The sequence below is a fragment of the Amphiura filiformis genome, chromosome 17 (genome assembly GCF_039555335.1).
Source record: "Amphiura filiformis chromosome 17, Afil_fr2py, whole genome shotgun sequence".
NCBI lineage: Eukaryota > Metazoa > Echinodermata > Ophiuroidea > Amphilepidida > Amphiuridae > Amphiura > Amphiura filiformis.
In genome coordinates this window covers 28,900,462-28,914,177 of record NC_092644.1, presented here as the reverse complement: position 1 = coordinate 28,914,177, position 13,716 = coordinate 28,900,462, and the positions used below count along the sequence as shown (strand labels likewise).

Below are 13,716 nucleotides of genomic sequence, written 5' to 3'. Positions count from 1 at the left end.
GGTACATTATAATTTGTCGTTATATAGTGCAGAATTCACTTTCCGTGCAGAATTCACCTTCCCATTTTTGCTAGATCTCAAATAAAAGGGTCCATGTAGACCTCATAATCAAATTTATGTGGATCTAATCTTCAAACTTTTTTTTAATAAACGTCATTGGGCATCAAAAACCTCCTATGTGCTTTTGACCCCTGAACATGTTTAAAACAAAACTGCCAACAGGTTACATAAGAGGTTTTGCTTTAAACATGTTCAGGGGCCAATGACACATAGGAGGTTTTTCCTGCCCAACAATGTAATGGAGCCCAAAACCCTTTTGCAAAATATACAATTAGCCATTTCTTCAGTAACCTAACTCATAGACAGGCAGGCAGGCTCAAGAAAATACCGAATTGTCTCCTGCATTGCTAGAGCACCTCAAAACAAGATGCATAATTATCGTGGAACATTCTTCTCTGGGCGATGGCAGCTTAGCTTAAGCTTACCTACCCCAAGCTTTGAATACTAACCTGCCTCTGAAGTGAAAGGCACAATCTCCACTGTTGGGGTCTGAGGAGCACTCGCTGGGAAATGCTCTACTATCCTGGCATCGAAGATGCGTAATGAGTCTTCCTTCTCTTCCCAGTTGGCGATAATCTTGTTATCGATGAACGTGGCAAACATTTGTGTCTCGGTGAAAGGAGAAAGGAACGGTAGATAAGCCTCTGGTTGGTCCGATAAGAAGGCAGTCTGTGAAAGGGAAAATTACGTTGTAAATTCAAATACATATATCGTAGTGAAATGATAACTTGCTTTAACTTCGGCATAAGGGATGAACCCAATCAAAATACAAACCCTAACCTTAATGCTAAACTCATGCCAAGATCTCTTCATTTTGATCCTAATTCTTCTGCTTAATACTAATCCTAAGTCGTACTAGTAATCACAGTGTGTAACAACAAAAATGTGTCACTTGTGATCAAACACTGGTATCAATTATAAATCCCTAGTACCATTTGTTGCAATTTGGTGCGATTTGATGCTAAAGCATTCTCGCGACTTTTAATTGATATATCAGGCATCACTCTTCTGATCGAGCAACAGAAATATGTCACACACAAAAACAATATGCTCCTTGCGATTGCCTAGTCTGATATGGGCACCTTATTTTATCTCCTACCCTAAGTCTTAACTTAAGGGTTTATAATTGTTAGAGGTCTTGGTGGGCTTCACATCACGGAAGGATAACATATCTGCAGTTTTAGAAATTATGGCTTTTAACTTTTGTAACCTGCTTTTCCCCTACATTTTTTTTTCAATTTGTCTGCCACCCCCATGTCTGGCTTCACACTAAATCCAGTTTATTTCTATATGCGTTTTTAAAAAACCACTTGTTTCATTTTCCTTCTTTTTTTACAATTAATCTTTCACACTAAATCCACTTAATTTCATACAAATACAAGTTTTTTGCTTTGATTTTGTACAACATCATGATAAAATCAACACAAAGACATGTGACAGAATCCTCTAATGTCTTAACGTTCAAATGAATACAACATCAAGCTTAGCAAAAAACAATTATTTTCGGTGAGCATAATAATATTGCACAATAAAAAATACAGCTTTTTTTTCCCTTTTTAAGAGGTGTGACCCAATCGACAGCCTCATCCCCTATTTTTCATCATTGAAACTGAGATTTTGGTATCAGAAGAAATGTCGTACTTTTCTCATTACCCCAGTAAAATTTAACACCAGAGATATGCTTCCATTAGGTTAGGCCTGCTAAGAATATGCGATTTTGGAGGCCAAAATATGCAGGTCGATTTTTCAAACAATGCAAAAATAAACGGTGATTTCCAGCCAAAAATGCAAAATGAACCACAGATGATTGCAGAACTTTGCTCTAGAGACTCTCCAAATCCATGGTAAAAAAAATTAAAAATTGCAAAAACAAAAAGAAAACATGAATTATGCATACAAATAACATGAGTTCGCGTGATTCTTAGCAGCCCTACATTAGATGTTGTGAATTAAAATGTGGGAACTACAATCGGAAGTATGTACTATCCTATGGGCATTGTTATACATGTTTTTCCTTCTCAGATTAAAACTGCTGGAGTAATACAACTCAAAATTTGGAAACATAAAGTTTAAATTGTAGGCCTCAATGTAAGATAGAAAACAGAACATGAAAAAAAAAACTACATCCCTTGGGACTGTTTTGTTGGAACCTTGGGTACATCAGAATTATTTATAGAGTGTATGCAATAAACAAACCGGAACGCTATAACAAGTGAAATGGCAGCCATGCTGAAGGAAAATTCTAAGGTAACTTAAGATGACAGAGGGACAGGTCTCTAGATCGATTCCACAACCATTCATACCTATCACATGTTTTATTGTATTATCATGCAAATTTTCCTGTGGTACCTTATTGAGGACAGAATTTTATTGTGACATCAAATTGCTTACCCTCTATAGTGGTATCAGTTCCAAATAGTAATAGTTTTGCAGAAAACTACAAATTGATATCCATTAATTTCATATTAGCTATTACGGAATGGTTTGTTCAAACATTTTCTCAGGGCGTCATTTTCCTGCTGGATTTTTCAAACAGAATTGCCTATTCCAATTGCAATTCACACCGTACACCCCCCTATGGCAGATATGATCTCAATTTTCCATACTGGGAATGTGAATTTTAAATGGGGTTTTCTGAATGGGTGATTACTATCAAGCACTTTTAAAACACGCAAACATGAAGAGCCCCATCTTCAAAGGGTTTTGAGCAAATCATCGATACACATAGCTATATACGAACAAATAAACCTGCAAATGTGTGTCTTAACCCCATTTAGCTCAGTTGGTACAATTTCATGTTTTCAAAAGTGCTCGATAGTAGACACATATGCGAACTATTGAATTTTTACGGTAGCTCCACATGGGAACAAGTCCACACTTTCTTTACACCTTCATATCAATGTCTCCTACCTTATCAAAGTTGGTCATATGCTCACGATTCGCAATCCACGACTCCAAACTATGCGTCATCGGTTGGATCACAAATGTTTCATAATGCCTCAGTAGTCCTACCAGCTTGTACAGAAATATCTCTCTGATAGCGGCGCGCCAAATAGCAACTCATCCAAGTCCAATTTCATGTCGGCATCAGTAGGACTAGATTGCTCTGAATCTGTGTTACTATTACTGTCTTCAAATTCACTAATGGATTGTATCACACCTGTTCTTTGGACTATGGCCGCTACCTTTGATACTATTTCATTATTTCTTAGAATGTCCTGTTTCGTGGGTAATGCCGGCATGCTCGATGTCGGGCTTTCGCCACGACTCGGCGAGCTGAAATACGAGCTATCGTGGTCCGTTTCTATGCCCGTTTCTAGATTCAAGTTACGCCCTGTTGAGCCAACCAACGTCAGCTCGGTTTGAAGTTTTGACCAATCGATAGTGTTGGTCGTCTTGGTTTGGCTGGTACTGGGTACATATAAGGGTTCTGAGCTAGGCTCAGCCGATATGTGATACTTGTGGAGTACCTCGCACAGGTCATGGTGTAGTTGGTGTATGTCTGGTAATTGTGGCATGTCCTCTGGTAATTCCACATAGTGATTGTCAATGTCCACATAGCACAGAGATGCCTAGAGAAAAACAGATAGACAAAATGAAATAAAGTTTTAAAGCTAGTTCATTTCATTTCAATACACCATAGGTTCAATGGCCATAGGTTTCTTGTGTTACCCAGTTACAGTACAAGTTCTTGTAACTTAACTTGATCACCACTAGAATTTATATGATGATCAAATAGATTAGACTTCAGATTCAGATTCAGAATAGACCTGTAATTCACCCTACTGGATTGTCATATGTGGACTAAAATAATCCAGAGTTACTCTATTCTCTAATATCATACCTGATTTGGAAGCTCCATCAGTATCTGTGTCTGATCCATAGTATTGTCCAGATGTAGTCCCATCATAAATGGTACAGGGGCATCCAAGAAATGCAGCATGGATGCAGGTAAGATGGGCACATACACATGCTGCCATTGGAATGGAAATAGAAGTGTGGAGATGCACTCTGCTATTAACATCAAACGCTGGTAATCTGAAAGACAACGAAAGCAAACTTAAGATGAGTATAGCGATTAAAAAATCCCTAGATATCAAAACACTAGCGTTAAGTCGCAGTCAGCGATGTAGTGTCTAAGTTGCCTAAAAGTCAACTTTTTGTAATTTGCTGCCAGCGCATGGTGGCGATTTATCGATCATATATAAGCAGCGCTCGATTTACCTGGTGTAGCAGGGCAAAACGCTCCCCATTTTGGACAACCTGCTACACATATTTCAGCTTGTATAACAATTTTTTACAATGTGAACATATGCTAATGCTAAGAACATCACCTTAATAATGTTTTTGCTCAAAATTCCTATGCAAATTTTTCAAAGTAAATTGAACCTGGATATCAGCAATATTATTGCTTTCCCAGTAAGCAAAGGAAGTTATGTCATAAAAATACAGCTGTTCAAAGTCCCCCTATCTGATCAAAATGTTCCCATTTTGGACAACCAGCTACACAAATTTCAACTTGTAATAGCAATTTTTTACAATGAAAACATCATAATATCATAAGAACATCGCCTTAATAATGTTTTTTTGCTCAAAATTCCTATGCAAATTGTATAGTAAATTGAACCCAGGATATCAGCAATTGCTTTCCCAGTAAGTAAAAGGCAGTTACATCATAAAAATACAGCTGTTCGTAAGCCCAAGGTCCCCCTGCCTGGTCGCCAAGTTGTACTGAAAGGTTTCAAGAAAATCCAAGAATACTTACTTATTTGACCTCAGATAGCTTTCATATAACCTTGAAATTATCTTGCGAAATACCGTAAAACCTTGTCTACAAGCATATAGAATACTTCTTGTGAAAGCTAAATTAATCCAGGTGCCATTATGGAGTTTGAGCAAATAAATTACAGATCTAAGCATATACAAACAAGTATTATTGTAAGACCAATCTATTGTATTGGTATATTTGCGCATGTATCATATTAATTTAACTTATATATGCTTGTAGACGAGGTTTTACGGTACTAGCTTTCAATATTTTGGCTTTAATTAAAAGGAAATCCAGCCCTTCATAGTTGGTGGATTGGCTTTCAATTGCTGTCAAAAAAACACTTTATACATATCACATCACCAGCTCAGGTTCAACATCACATTTTCTTAAAATACATAAATATTGAATATCCCATACAGGTTTCAAAGTTGATTGAGGACGTACATGAGGAATGACACCTTGCCATCAACTTTTCCTCCCCCTCCTCAGATCAATCATTAGTCTTTGTGATACAGGTCCATATTGCACCTACCTCTTGATACCAGTAGTATTTGATTTTCTAACAGAGCACATGTAAAGAGTTGTATCACATTCTCAACTCCCAGCAACTGAAACATCTGTCTCATGGAAAAGTCGCACAGAGGGAGTTCAGAACCGGACGGCCTCTGACAAGAAATGTTTCTAGATATTGCACTGAACACCATGCTTCGGCCCGGTGGAGGGCGTGGTACCTCATACAGGATGTTGTAGATGTAGCACTCCAGAGGTAGCTCTGGTGGCGCTTGAGATTTCACAGCATCGTAAATTTGTTCTAAGAATTTCTGACATGCCTGGATGAACGGTACTTGTAGTATCAAACAGATACACTTGGATATGTATAACTTGTCTTTCTTTGGATCAAAATGTCGGGCCGAGTGTGTCGGTGTCGAAGTCGGGGTCATCCGCCGCCTCGGTTTTGGTGAATGAATACTAATGGCCGGACTGGACGCACGCCTCGGCGAGGATATGATGCGTCGCTCGATCTTTGGTGAAAGACTTTCAAGCACCACGTGATGCGACGGCGTGGTTGGTGTGCTTGTTTTACGGCGTCGACTGAAGTCCACATACTTTATTTGAAGCGTTACGAGCTGTGATATAATATCTAAGTCTGTGACTATTTCGTAGAATGTTAGTGCTGCCCCATATGTACGGGTGCCATCTTCTTTTGTCATGATAAAAGAATGAAATTTAGGCTGCCTCTTGTCCCTCTGTGTGCAGAGTGACATACCTTTTGGCATACATAGCTGTGAAGAACAAAGTAAGAGAATATTATCAAAACTGTCATTATTGTCCTTTGTTTGGAGCCACAGATGGCTTGTATGTCATTGTCCAAGTTAAGGTTCCTGCTAAACTGAGTTCTGGGGTCTTTTATCACAATTATTGTGGAAGACCCTATATACAGGCATGCACAAAAAACCCATGGCACATTTTTGAAAAATAGAGGGCGCTGTTGAAAAATGTCAAAGGTCACCAAAGGTCATCCATACAAACATAACACATCATGAATGTAACTCGGGAATGTTGTCAATTTAATCTTTTAAGCATCAAATTTCTATTTATAGTGCCAATGACGAAAAATGTGCGATGGGCCGTTTTTATACTGGGCCACTCAAATGTAAGGACATAAATAATCTTGTCTTGGGAAATAAAATTCAAACAAAGCCATTTCCAAAATGGGAATGGTAAGTTATTACAATTTCTCTGATGGGTTAGAACCATGGACGAAGAAGATAACAGACCGTGTACGAGCAGTCAAAGTTTCAGCATCACCCGATAATGAGGGCCGATTGTTCCATGAAATTTAATGCGACAGACGAAACTGCTTTGCACTTATCGCGTATTTTTACGGTATATCGCGAAGGCAGGCAACACTACGCGCAGGCACGCAATGCTTTTGGCCCTCATGAATATGCGACAATTCACAGCATACAATACACAGAGACTTTGCTGCTGATACAGGGTCTGTAGTAGTCTGTGATTAGAACATATGTGACGTGTCATGTCAAAAGGAGACACTTTTGGGCAGGATCGTAAATGGAGAAATAGGCAAAAATCTGCCCGGGGTGATTTTTTCACAATTTGGGTTTGTTGCGAATTTGTGATGTTATTAATGTTCAAAATATTGTCTGATAGTTTCAGACCGGAATATAACTGGCATCTTGTATTTTTTGAGACATTTTTCAAGGTAATGCCTACTCTTAACATTGTCAGTAATATTTTTAAAGGCCGATATCTCAATTTCCAATTTTATAATACCATAACTTACGAACTCAATATCTTCGCTTATGAATGTCCGATTTCATTGGGAAAAACGGCGTTGTGGACCAAAATAACTCCATATTTAAGATATGCAAAAACCTCAAAATTGATAACCTGCCCAAAAGTGTCTCCTTTTGACATGACACGTCACATATTTTCAACTTGTCTTAAGGGCTGGGGTATGAACGTTTGGACAGTATTTATTTTGGGACATTAGAGCACATCAGACATATCGATTGCATTCTGAATACTGAAGAATGTCATTCTGATATCAAATAATTTTGATTTTTGAAATTCGCAATTTAATACACATTTTATGGCAAATCATTAAAATTGATATTTTTGATATTTAACAGTACTTGAAGTAAACTTTATAAATCTGATGATTTATACTTAAAGTGTATGTAGGTGGGATGAAAGTTTACGATCAATTGAAAATTTTGACCTTTTCAGATTGAAGATATGGATTTTTTCCCAAAACACCAAAAAAAATTAGGTCTTTTTGGGAAAAAATCCATATCTTCAATATGAAAGGTCAACATTTTCAATTGACCGTCGGCTTTTCCTCCCTGCTACATACACTTTAAGAATATATCATTAGATTTATATAATTTACTTTCGAGGACTGTTATATATCAAAAATTTGAAAAATATCAAATTTTTATAATTTGTCATAAAATTTGTATTATATTGTGATTTTCAAAAATGAAAATTATTTGATATCAGAAAGAGATGCTTCGTATTCAGAATGCAATTCGATAGGTCTGAGGTGCTCTCATGTCCCACAAAAAATACTGTCGAAACGCAATAAACGCTCATTTTAGATCCCTTAAGGATGAAATCAAAACTGGTTTTGGGTTGTTCCGTCCAGTTGGAGCCGGTTGCTATTGTTCTAAACAATGGAGCGGTTGAGTTTTGATTTCATCTCTTATCTTATTAGGGTCTATTCCAGCAAACACACACTTTTATAGAAAACTGTCAGGTTATATAAGGAATATAGAATATTTTATTAACATTCACAAACATTTTTGGAAACTTGCTGCAAAACATTTCTAACATAATGTTGAAAAAAATATTTTTGAAAAAATTGTGCCCAAAAATATTTTAATAACATTTTAAAAGTGGGTTTTGTAGTGTTTTTCATGTAAAACATTTTCATGGCCTTTATTAACGTCAACATTTAAATGTTATTCAAATGTTTTGACTAAAAGCAAAATCGAGTTTATAACATGAACTTCTTAAAAACATTTTTGTGTTTGCTGGGAAGTTATGATTCGTACCATATTAACGCCATCATGGTCAAATGGGTTCCAGTCCACAATAGACGGGTAATGAGTGAGTACTTGTGATTTGTAGCCTCGTAGTAAAGGATGGATGTGGTCTGTGTCTCCTGCAAGATACAAAATGAAAAAAAATTGGTCACTCAATCATTTAAAAAACAACAACAACAACAACAACAACAACAACAACAACAACAATCAAAAACAAAAACAACACTTTTTTTTCAGCAGTGAGGATATATAGCAGAGTAAACATAAAAATAAAAATACAAGCAGTTTGCTTTATTAAAATGGCAATAATTTGATTTCATTTGCCACAATTTTTATTCACTTTACATCTCTGCTATATCTTAACTGTTTTTCATGCAATCATCATGTACCATGATTTGTTGCCAACAATAACACTAAATGAATGTCACCTTCAAGCAATCATAACATACCTGGGAAACATACTGCTCAATATTACGTACAGTATTTTCTTAAATTCCACAAATTGCACTGTGTGCCAATGGTGTGCATTCAATAATGTAGAAGAGTTTTCATGTCTGACGTGAAAGCCAAATGATTGGGAAGTCAATAATATTTTATATTAAATTTCTACTTTTCTACACAGCTGTAGGCCTACATATAGTAAACACCATTATATGATACTATCTGATCCAATCAGGCCAAAGTCGGCAATAATGACATTGAGATATAGGCAAATTTAAGGTGCAGAAAATAGTAAAAACTAACAAAATGGACATCCAGGTTCATAGCATTGCAGCCATAAAGCCAGGGACTTACACATTTCAACATCAGTATAGTTAAGTACTGATCAAGTTAGGGAGCGATCACTATTTACGCTAGGGGAATGAAGCCCCCAGCTGGCATAAATACCGATCGCTTCTCTAATTTCCAAATTTGATCTGAGTGGATCAGACATTCTCCATTTAGCTTGCATGAAATTACAAACTTGAAATTAGCAAAATTAAAAATACGCCAAAATTTATGAAATTGTGGTTTGGTAGCACAAAAAAATTAATTGTGTGAAAAATCTTTAATATTATAAGATATTACAGAAATGTGCCTTTACAGAGAATGAAAGAATGTGCACGCTCATTAGATTTATCTCATAATTGATTTTATAACATACTGTTTAGCAGGAAATTTTTGTGGGGTTTTATTTTCACGCTTTTCAGAACAATTTCAGAACCGCAAATTTAAAAGCCCGCAAAATATTTTGACCTATAGGCTGCGATGTGTTTACTGCTTGAAACCACATACACAAGAAACTGCAAAACTGACATTAAGAGTAGAGCAGTTAAAATCACGAAAAGTTAATACCATTAAATTATCACGCTATACAATATTTGACTCATCTTGCTTGGCCACAAATTATTTTCTCCCTTTTGCTATAGTCAGCCAAGGAAAGAAAAATCAACCTTGACCAAAATTTGAACTTGCAATTAACCAAGACAGTTCTCTCCCAATCAATACACTGTATCTGTACATAGATAACATAGCAGATACTACCTTCTTTTAACACTTTGAGGAGCAGGTGTATGAATCTTTCAGCTCCATACAGTATCTAAGGGTAAATAGCAGACCAGAAATACTCACTGTAATTTTTATTTTTTAATGTTTTTGAATAAGTATACTCCAAAGGTAGGTAAAAGATGGTATCTATATTTAATTAGTCCTTCAAGAATGACTATCTGCTGAGGTTAAAATCTATATAACGAGACGAAGCTGAGATTTTGGCACTTTTTTTAATTAGGCTAAAAATGAAAACAGAAGGGAAATTTTTAATTGTGCAATATTTCTTCCTTGCTGTGCTCATATCTCATGATAACACAATACATGTATATAAAGGTTATAATTTTGGGTTCCCAAAAATCTGGAATGTGTAAAGAGGGAGGCAAAGATATTTTATCACATTGAGGGGGATTTTTTTGCAGACCATTTTGAGAATTCACCCCCTTTGCACTGCCCTTTAATTAAGTAGTTGCTACATTTTGACCAGGGAGGGTAGACAATGCAATCAATAATTGCTTGATTACATCACACAAATGAAGTCTCAAGTTCATTATAATTCTTTTTCAATTTCCACTAAATGTGTTTATTCAAGCATACACTTGAACACAATGCCTTAATTTTAGGAATCAAAATTGCATCACTAATTTCTAAAGCTGCTAATTAAACAAATTGTACACGTTACTGGGATACAAGTTAATTACTGCAAGCCATTTAACGAAGTTGAGAATACCAGGAAGATAGAGTCATGATTTAAAGTTTAATTATCAGCTATTAGGCCTAGGTTTGTGGAGATGGGGGAGATAAACAAACCCAGGAAGTAATTAGGATGTGTAGCGGACACAGAAAATGGCACCTTTGCACTGATCAAGGTTTATGTTACTTTACATGGATTACGAGCGATATAATTAAAATTCAACTTGACAGTATGTACATTTCTAAGGCACATATAAACCAGGATTTTTTTTTTTTTTGCGGGGGTGAAGAATTTCAAAATGTGGCCCTTTTTCCTGACAAAATTGCTTGTATACAAAAAGTGGACCCTGAAAAAAGTTGCTAAGGGCAATTTTGAACAGCTTAACATGACAAAGTATAGACCCAGTGGGGGCGGGGGGTCTCAATTTTGCTAAAAACAATGACAAAATCACACTTTTTTGAGAAAAGTTTTAAAAAAACATCCAAAAACCAAATTTTCAAGAATTGAGGGCCATCAATAAATGATGGCTGAAAATGCACCAAAGTCGAAACTAAGTGGAGTACACCTTCTGCGACAATTTTATAAAAGTATAACTTTTTTGTTGATTGGAGTGTGGGTGTCAGGCCTGAGTGTGTTTGTTCGTGAAGGTGTTTAAGTTAAAGAATATCTGAAATCAACAACAGTAAGAAAATAACAAGTATCCTATCCGGTTGACTCCTTGGAAATAAACTAAACCAAACAAGAAACAACATTATTTTATGTAGGAATGGAAGTGGGTAAAGCAAGCTCATGGCCAAAAATTAACCAATTCCAGAGCCAACAGAAGTGTAAAACCTGCATAAACATTTAAAGGGATTCCAGTTTCAAGATTCCAGTGAATAGTTCTTGTTGATCCCTGTTGTAAAAAATAAACACTTACGGGCTTTCAAATTTATAATTTTGGCCATCAAACTTTACCTACTTCTGTGCCTGCATGTTTCTTGTCCCTCCCTGCATATTTGTCTGTGTTTTACTGTTTCCCCAAATCAAGTTGGTATACAAGTCCCGGGGTACTCAGTACAAATTACCATACGGGGACGTGCCGCAAACATGGGTATCATTTTCAGCCTTCTGGTATATCAATGACCCCTTTTTCAAAGCCTATTTTGGTATATGAATGGGTCCTTTTTTCAAAATTTTCTCAATTTTTTCGGAAAACAGCCCAATTTTTCCTTAATCTAGTCAAAATTTTCAAAATTTTTCCAACATTTTGGGAAAATTTGTAAAAACTAAGACAATTTTGGGTAAATTCGGCCGAAAATTATGACTTTTGGTATATCAATGGGTCCAAATTTCTTGAAAAATTGGTATATTTATGGGTCTACTTCCAAAATCTCAGCGGCACGTCCCTACCAAAACCAAACTTGAGTACCCCCCGCCCCCGGGATACAAGTACCGTGCTCTTATTTAGTATTAGTGCATGTAAGTAAGTCAATGTTTGTCGGGATGTGTGTGGATGCGGAGTTGCGTGTGGGGGTGTGTGTTTGGTGTAAGTTGAGGGTATTACTACAATGATGATATCACACAAAACTTCACACATCAGTGGTTTCGTGCAATAAAGATTACTCCAAATTTGTTCCCCATATAGCCAAATGATGAACTTTGTCACTGCTCATCCCTTTTTAAGGGATTTTTTATTTTCACTTGCTGGCATATTCAAGGTGTCCTCTTTTATCATTCATTGATCTTTAATGTGTTTTGTGTCCTCGTTCTTTGGATCCACCATGACCTACTTTTTCATACACTTGATGTATCACAATCAATTGTGTATTTTGATGTTATCTGCAAATTAACATCTACAATGCATGTACAAAAGGAACTGAAATATTGATCATGCATGACAGATAAAATCAAATGTACTACTGTAAGTAAAAGCACAAGACCGCAAAAGACCCTAGATATATGGATTTATGCAATTAAGGGATCTAAAATGAGCGTTTATTATGCGTTTCGACAGTATTTTTGTGGGACATGAGAGCACCTCAGACCTATCGAATTGCATTCTGAATACTGAAGCATGTCTTTCTGATATCAAATAATTTTCATTTTTGAAAATCACAATATAATACAAATTTTATGACAAATTATAAAAATTTGATATTTTTCAAAATTTTGATATACTGTAAAACACTTTAATTTCGCGGGTACTTTATTTCGCGAATTGGCGATGATCGACATTTTCGCGAGTATTTAATTTCGCGAATTTACAATTTCGATATAAGCTTACACCTATAAAGTATGCCAAATTTTGAACTCCACAGAATTCTGCACTAACACTCATATTTCTATCCGTTTACATCGCTCTAAACACTGGATAAATTTCCCTTTTCTTGGCCTATAATGTACAATGAATATCTAGTAATTCAGATTAAACCTTGATTTTTTATATATTTTGTCGTTTTGACTGTCTATTTTGATGATAGTTTTGCGATATTTTACCACTTCCGAGTTGGACCATCGGCCATATTTGATTACCTTATTCACAATGCCCCTTGCCTATTACCCACAATGCTGTAACAAATTAGCCTAAGTTCCTCTTCTCTTCCTAAAGATTGAAGACCATGCATAGCTTTTAACAGACACGTGGATTTAACCTATTATTTCAGGATGTTGGTGCATTACTGGAGTTCAGAAATAAACAAATTAACCCCATGAGAACTACCTGCCGATTGGCCAAAATGAATCTTTCATTATCGATTGGACCAATCAGCAACATTGTTAGAATAATTTCACCATGTAAAAAAAATTGGGGTGAACTATTTGCAAAGCTCCATTCTGATTGGTGATTAAAATGAAGCTATCACGTAATTGACCAATCGGAGGCAATGTTAGATTGGCAGGTAGGGCTCAGGGGGGTTAAAGATGGCCGATTTGATAAGAAAAATACCAGAAAATATATCAAAAAAGAACGTCAAAATAAGCCCAGAAGGACTGAAAAATTAACAAAATGGATGTGCACTAATAAAATTAAAATATTACTTTACCTCCATGCATCATGAAAAATTAATTTCATGCTGTATTCTGAGCGATGTAAATGGATATAAATATGATGGTTT

At 36.0% G+C, this 13,716-nt stretch overlaps 1 protein-coding gene across 1 annotated transcript in view; it reads right to left on the bottom strand.

The window, feature by feature from the left end:
* Window positions 1-13,716, bottom strand: part of LOC140138235 (DENN domain-containing protein 5B-like) — a 99,683-nt gene that overhangs the window by 25,651 nt on the left and 60,316 nt on the right. The window contains 6 exon segments of the mRNA XM_072160150.1: window positions 510-729; window positions 2,971-3,110; window positions 3,113-3,632; window positions 3,905-4,098; window positions 5,364-6,114; window positions 8,410-8,519. Coding sequence (XP_072016251.1) covers window positions 510-729; window positions 2,971-3,110; window positions 3,113-3,632; window positions 3,905-4,098; window positions 5,364-6,114; window positions 8,410-8,519 — 1,935 coding nt within the window.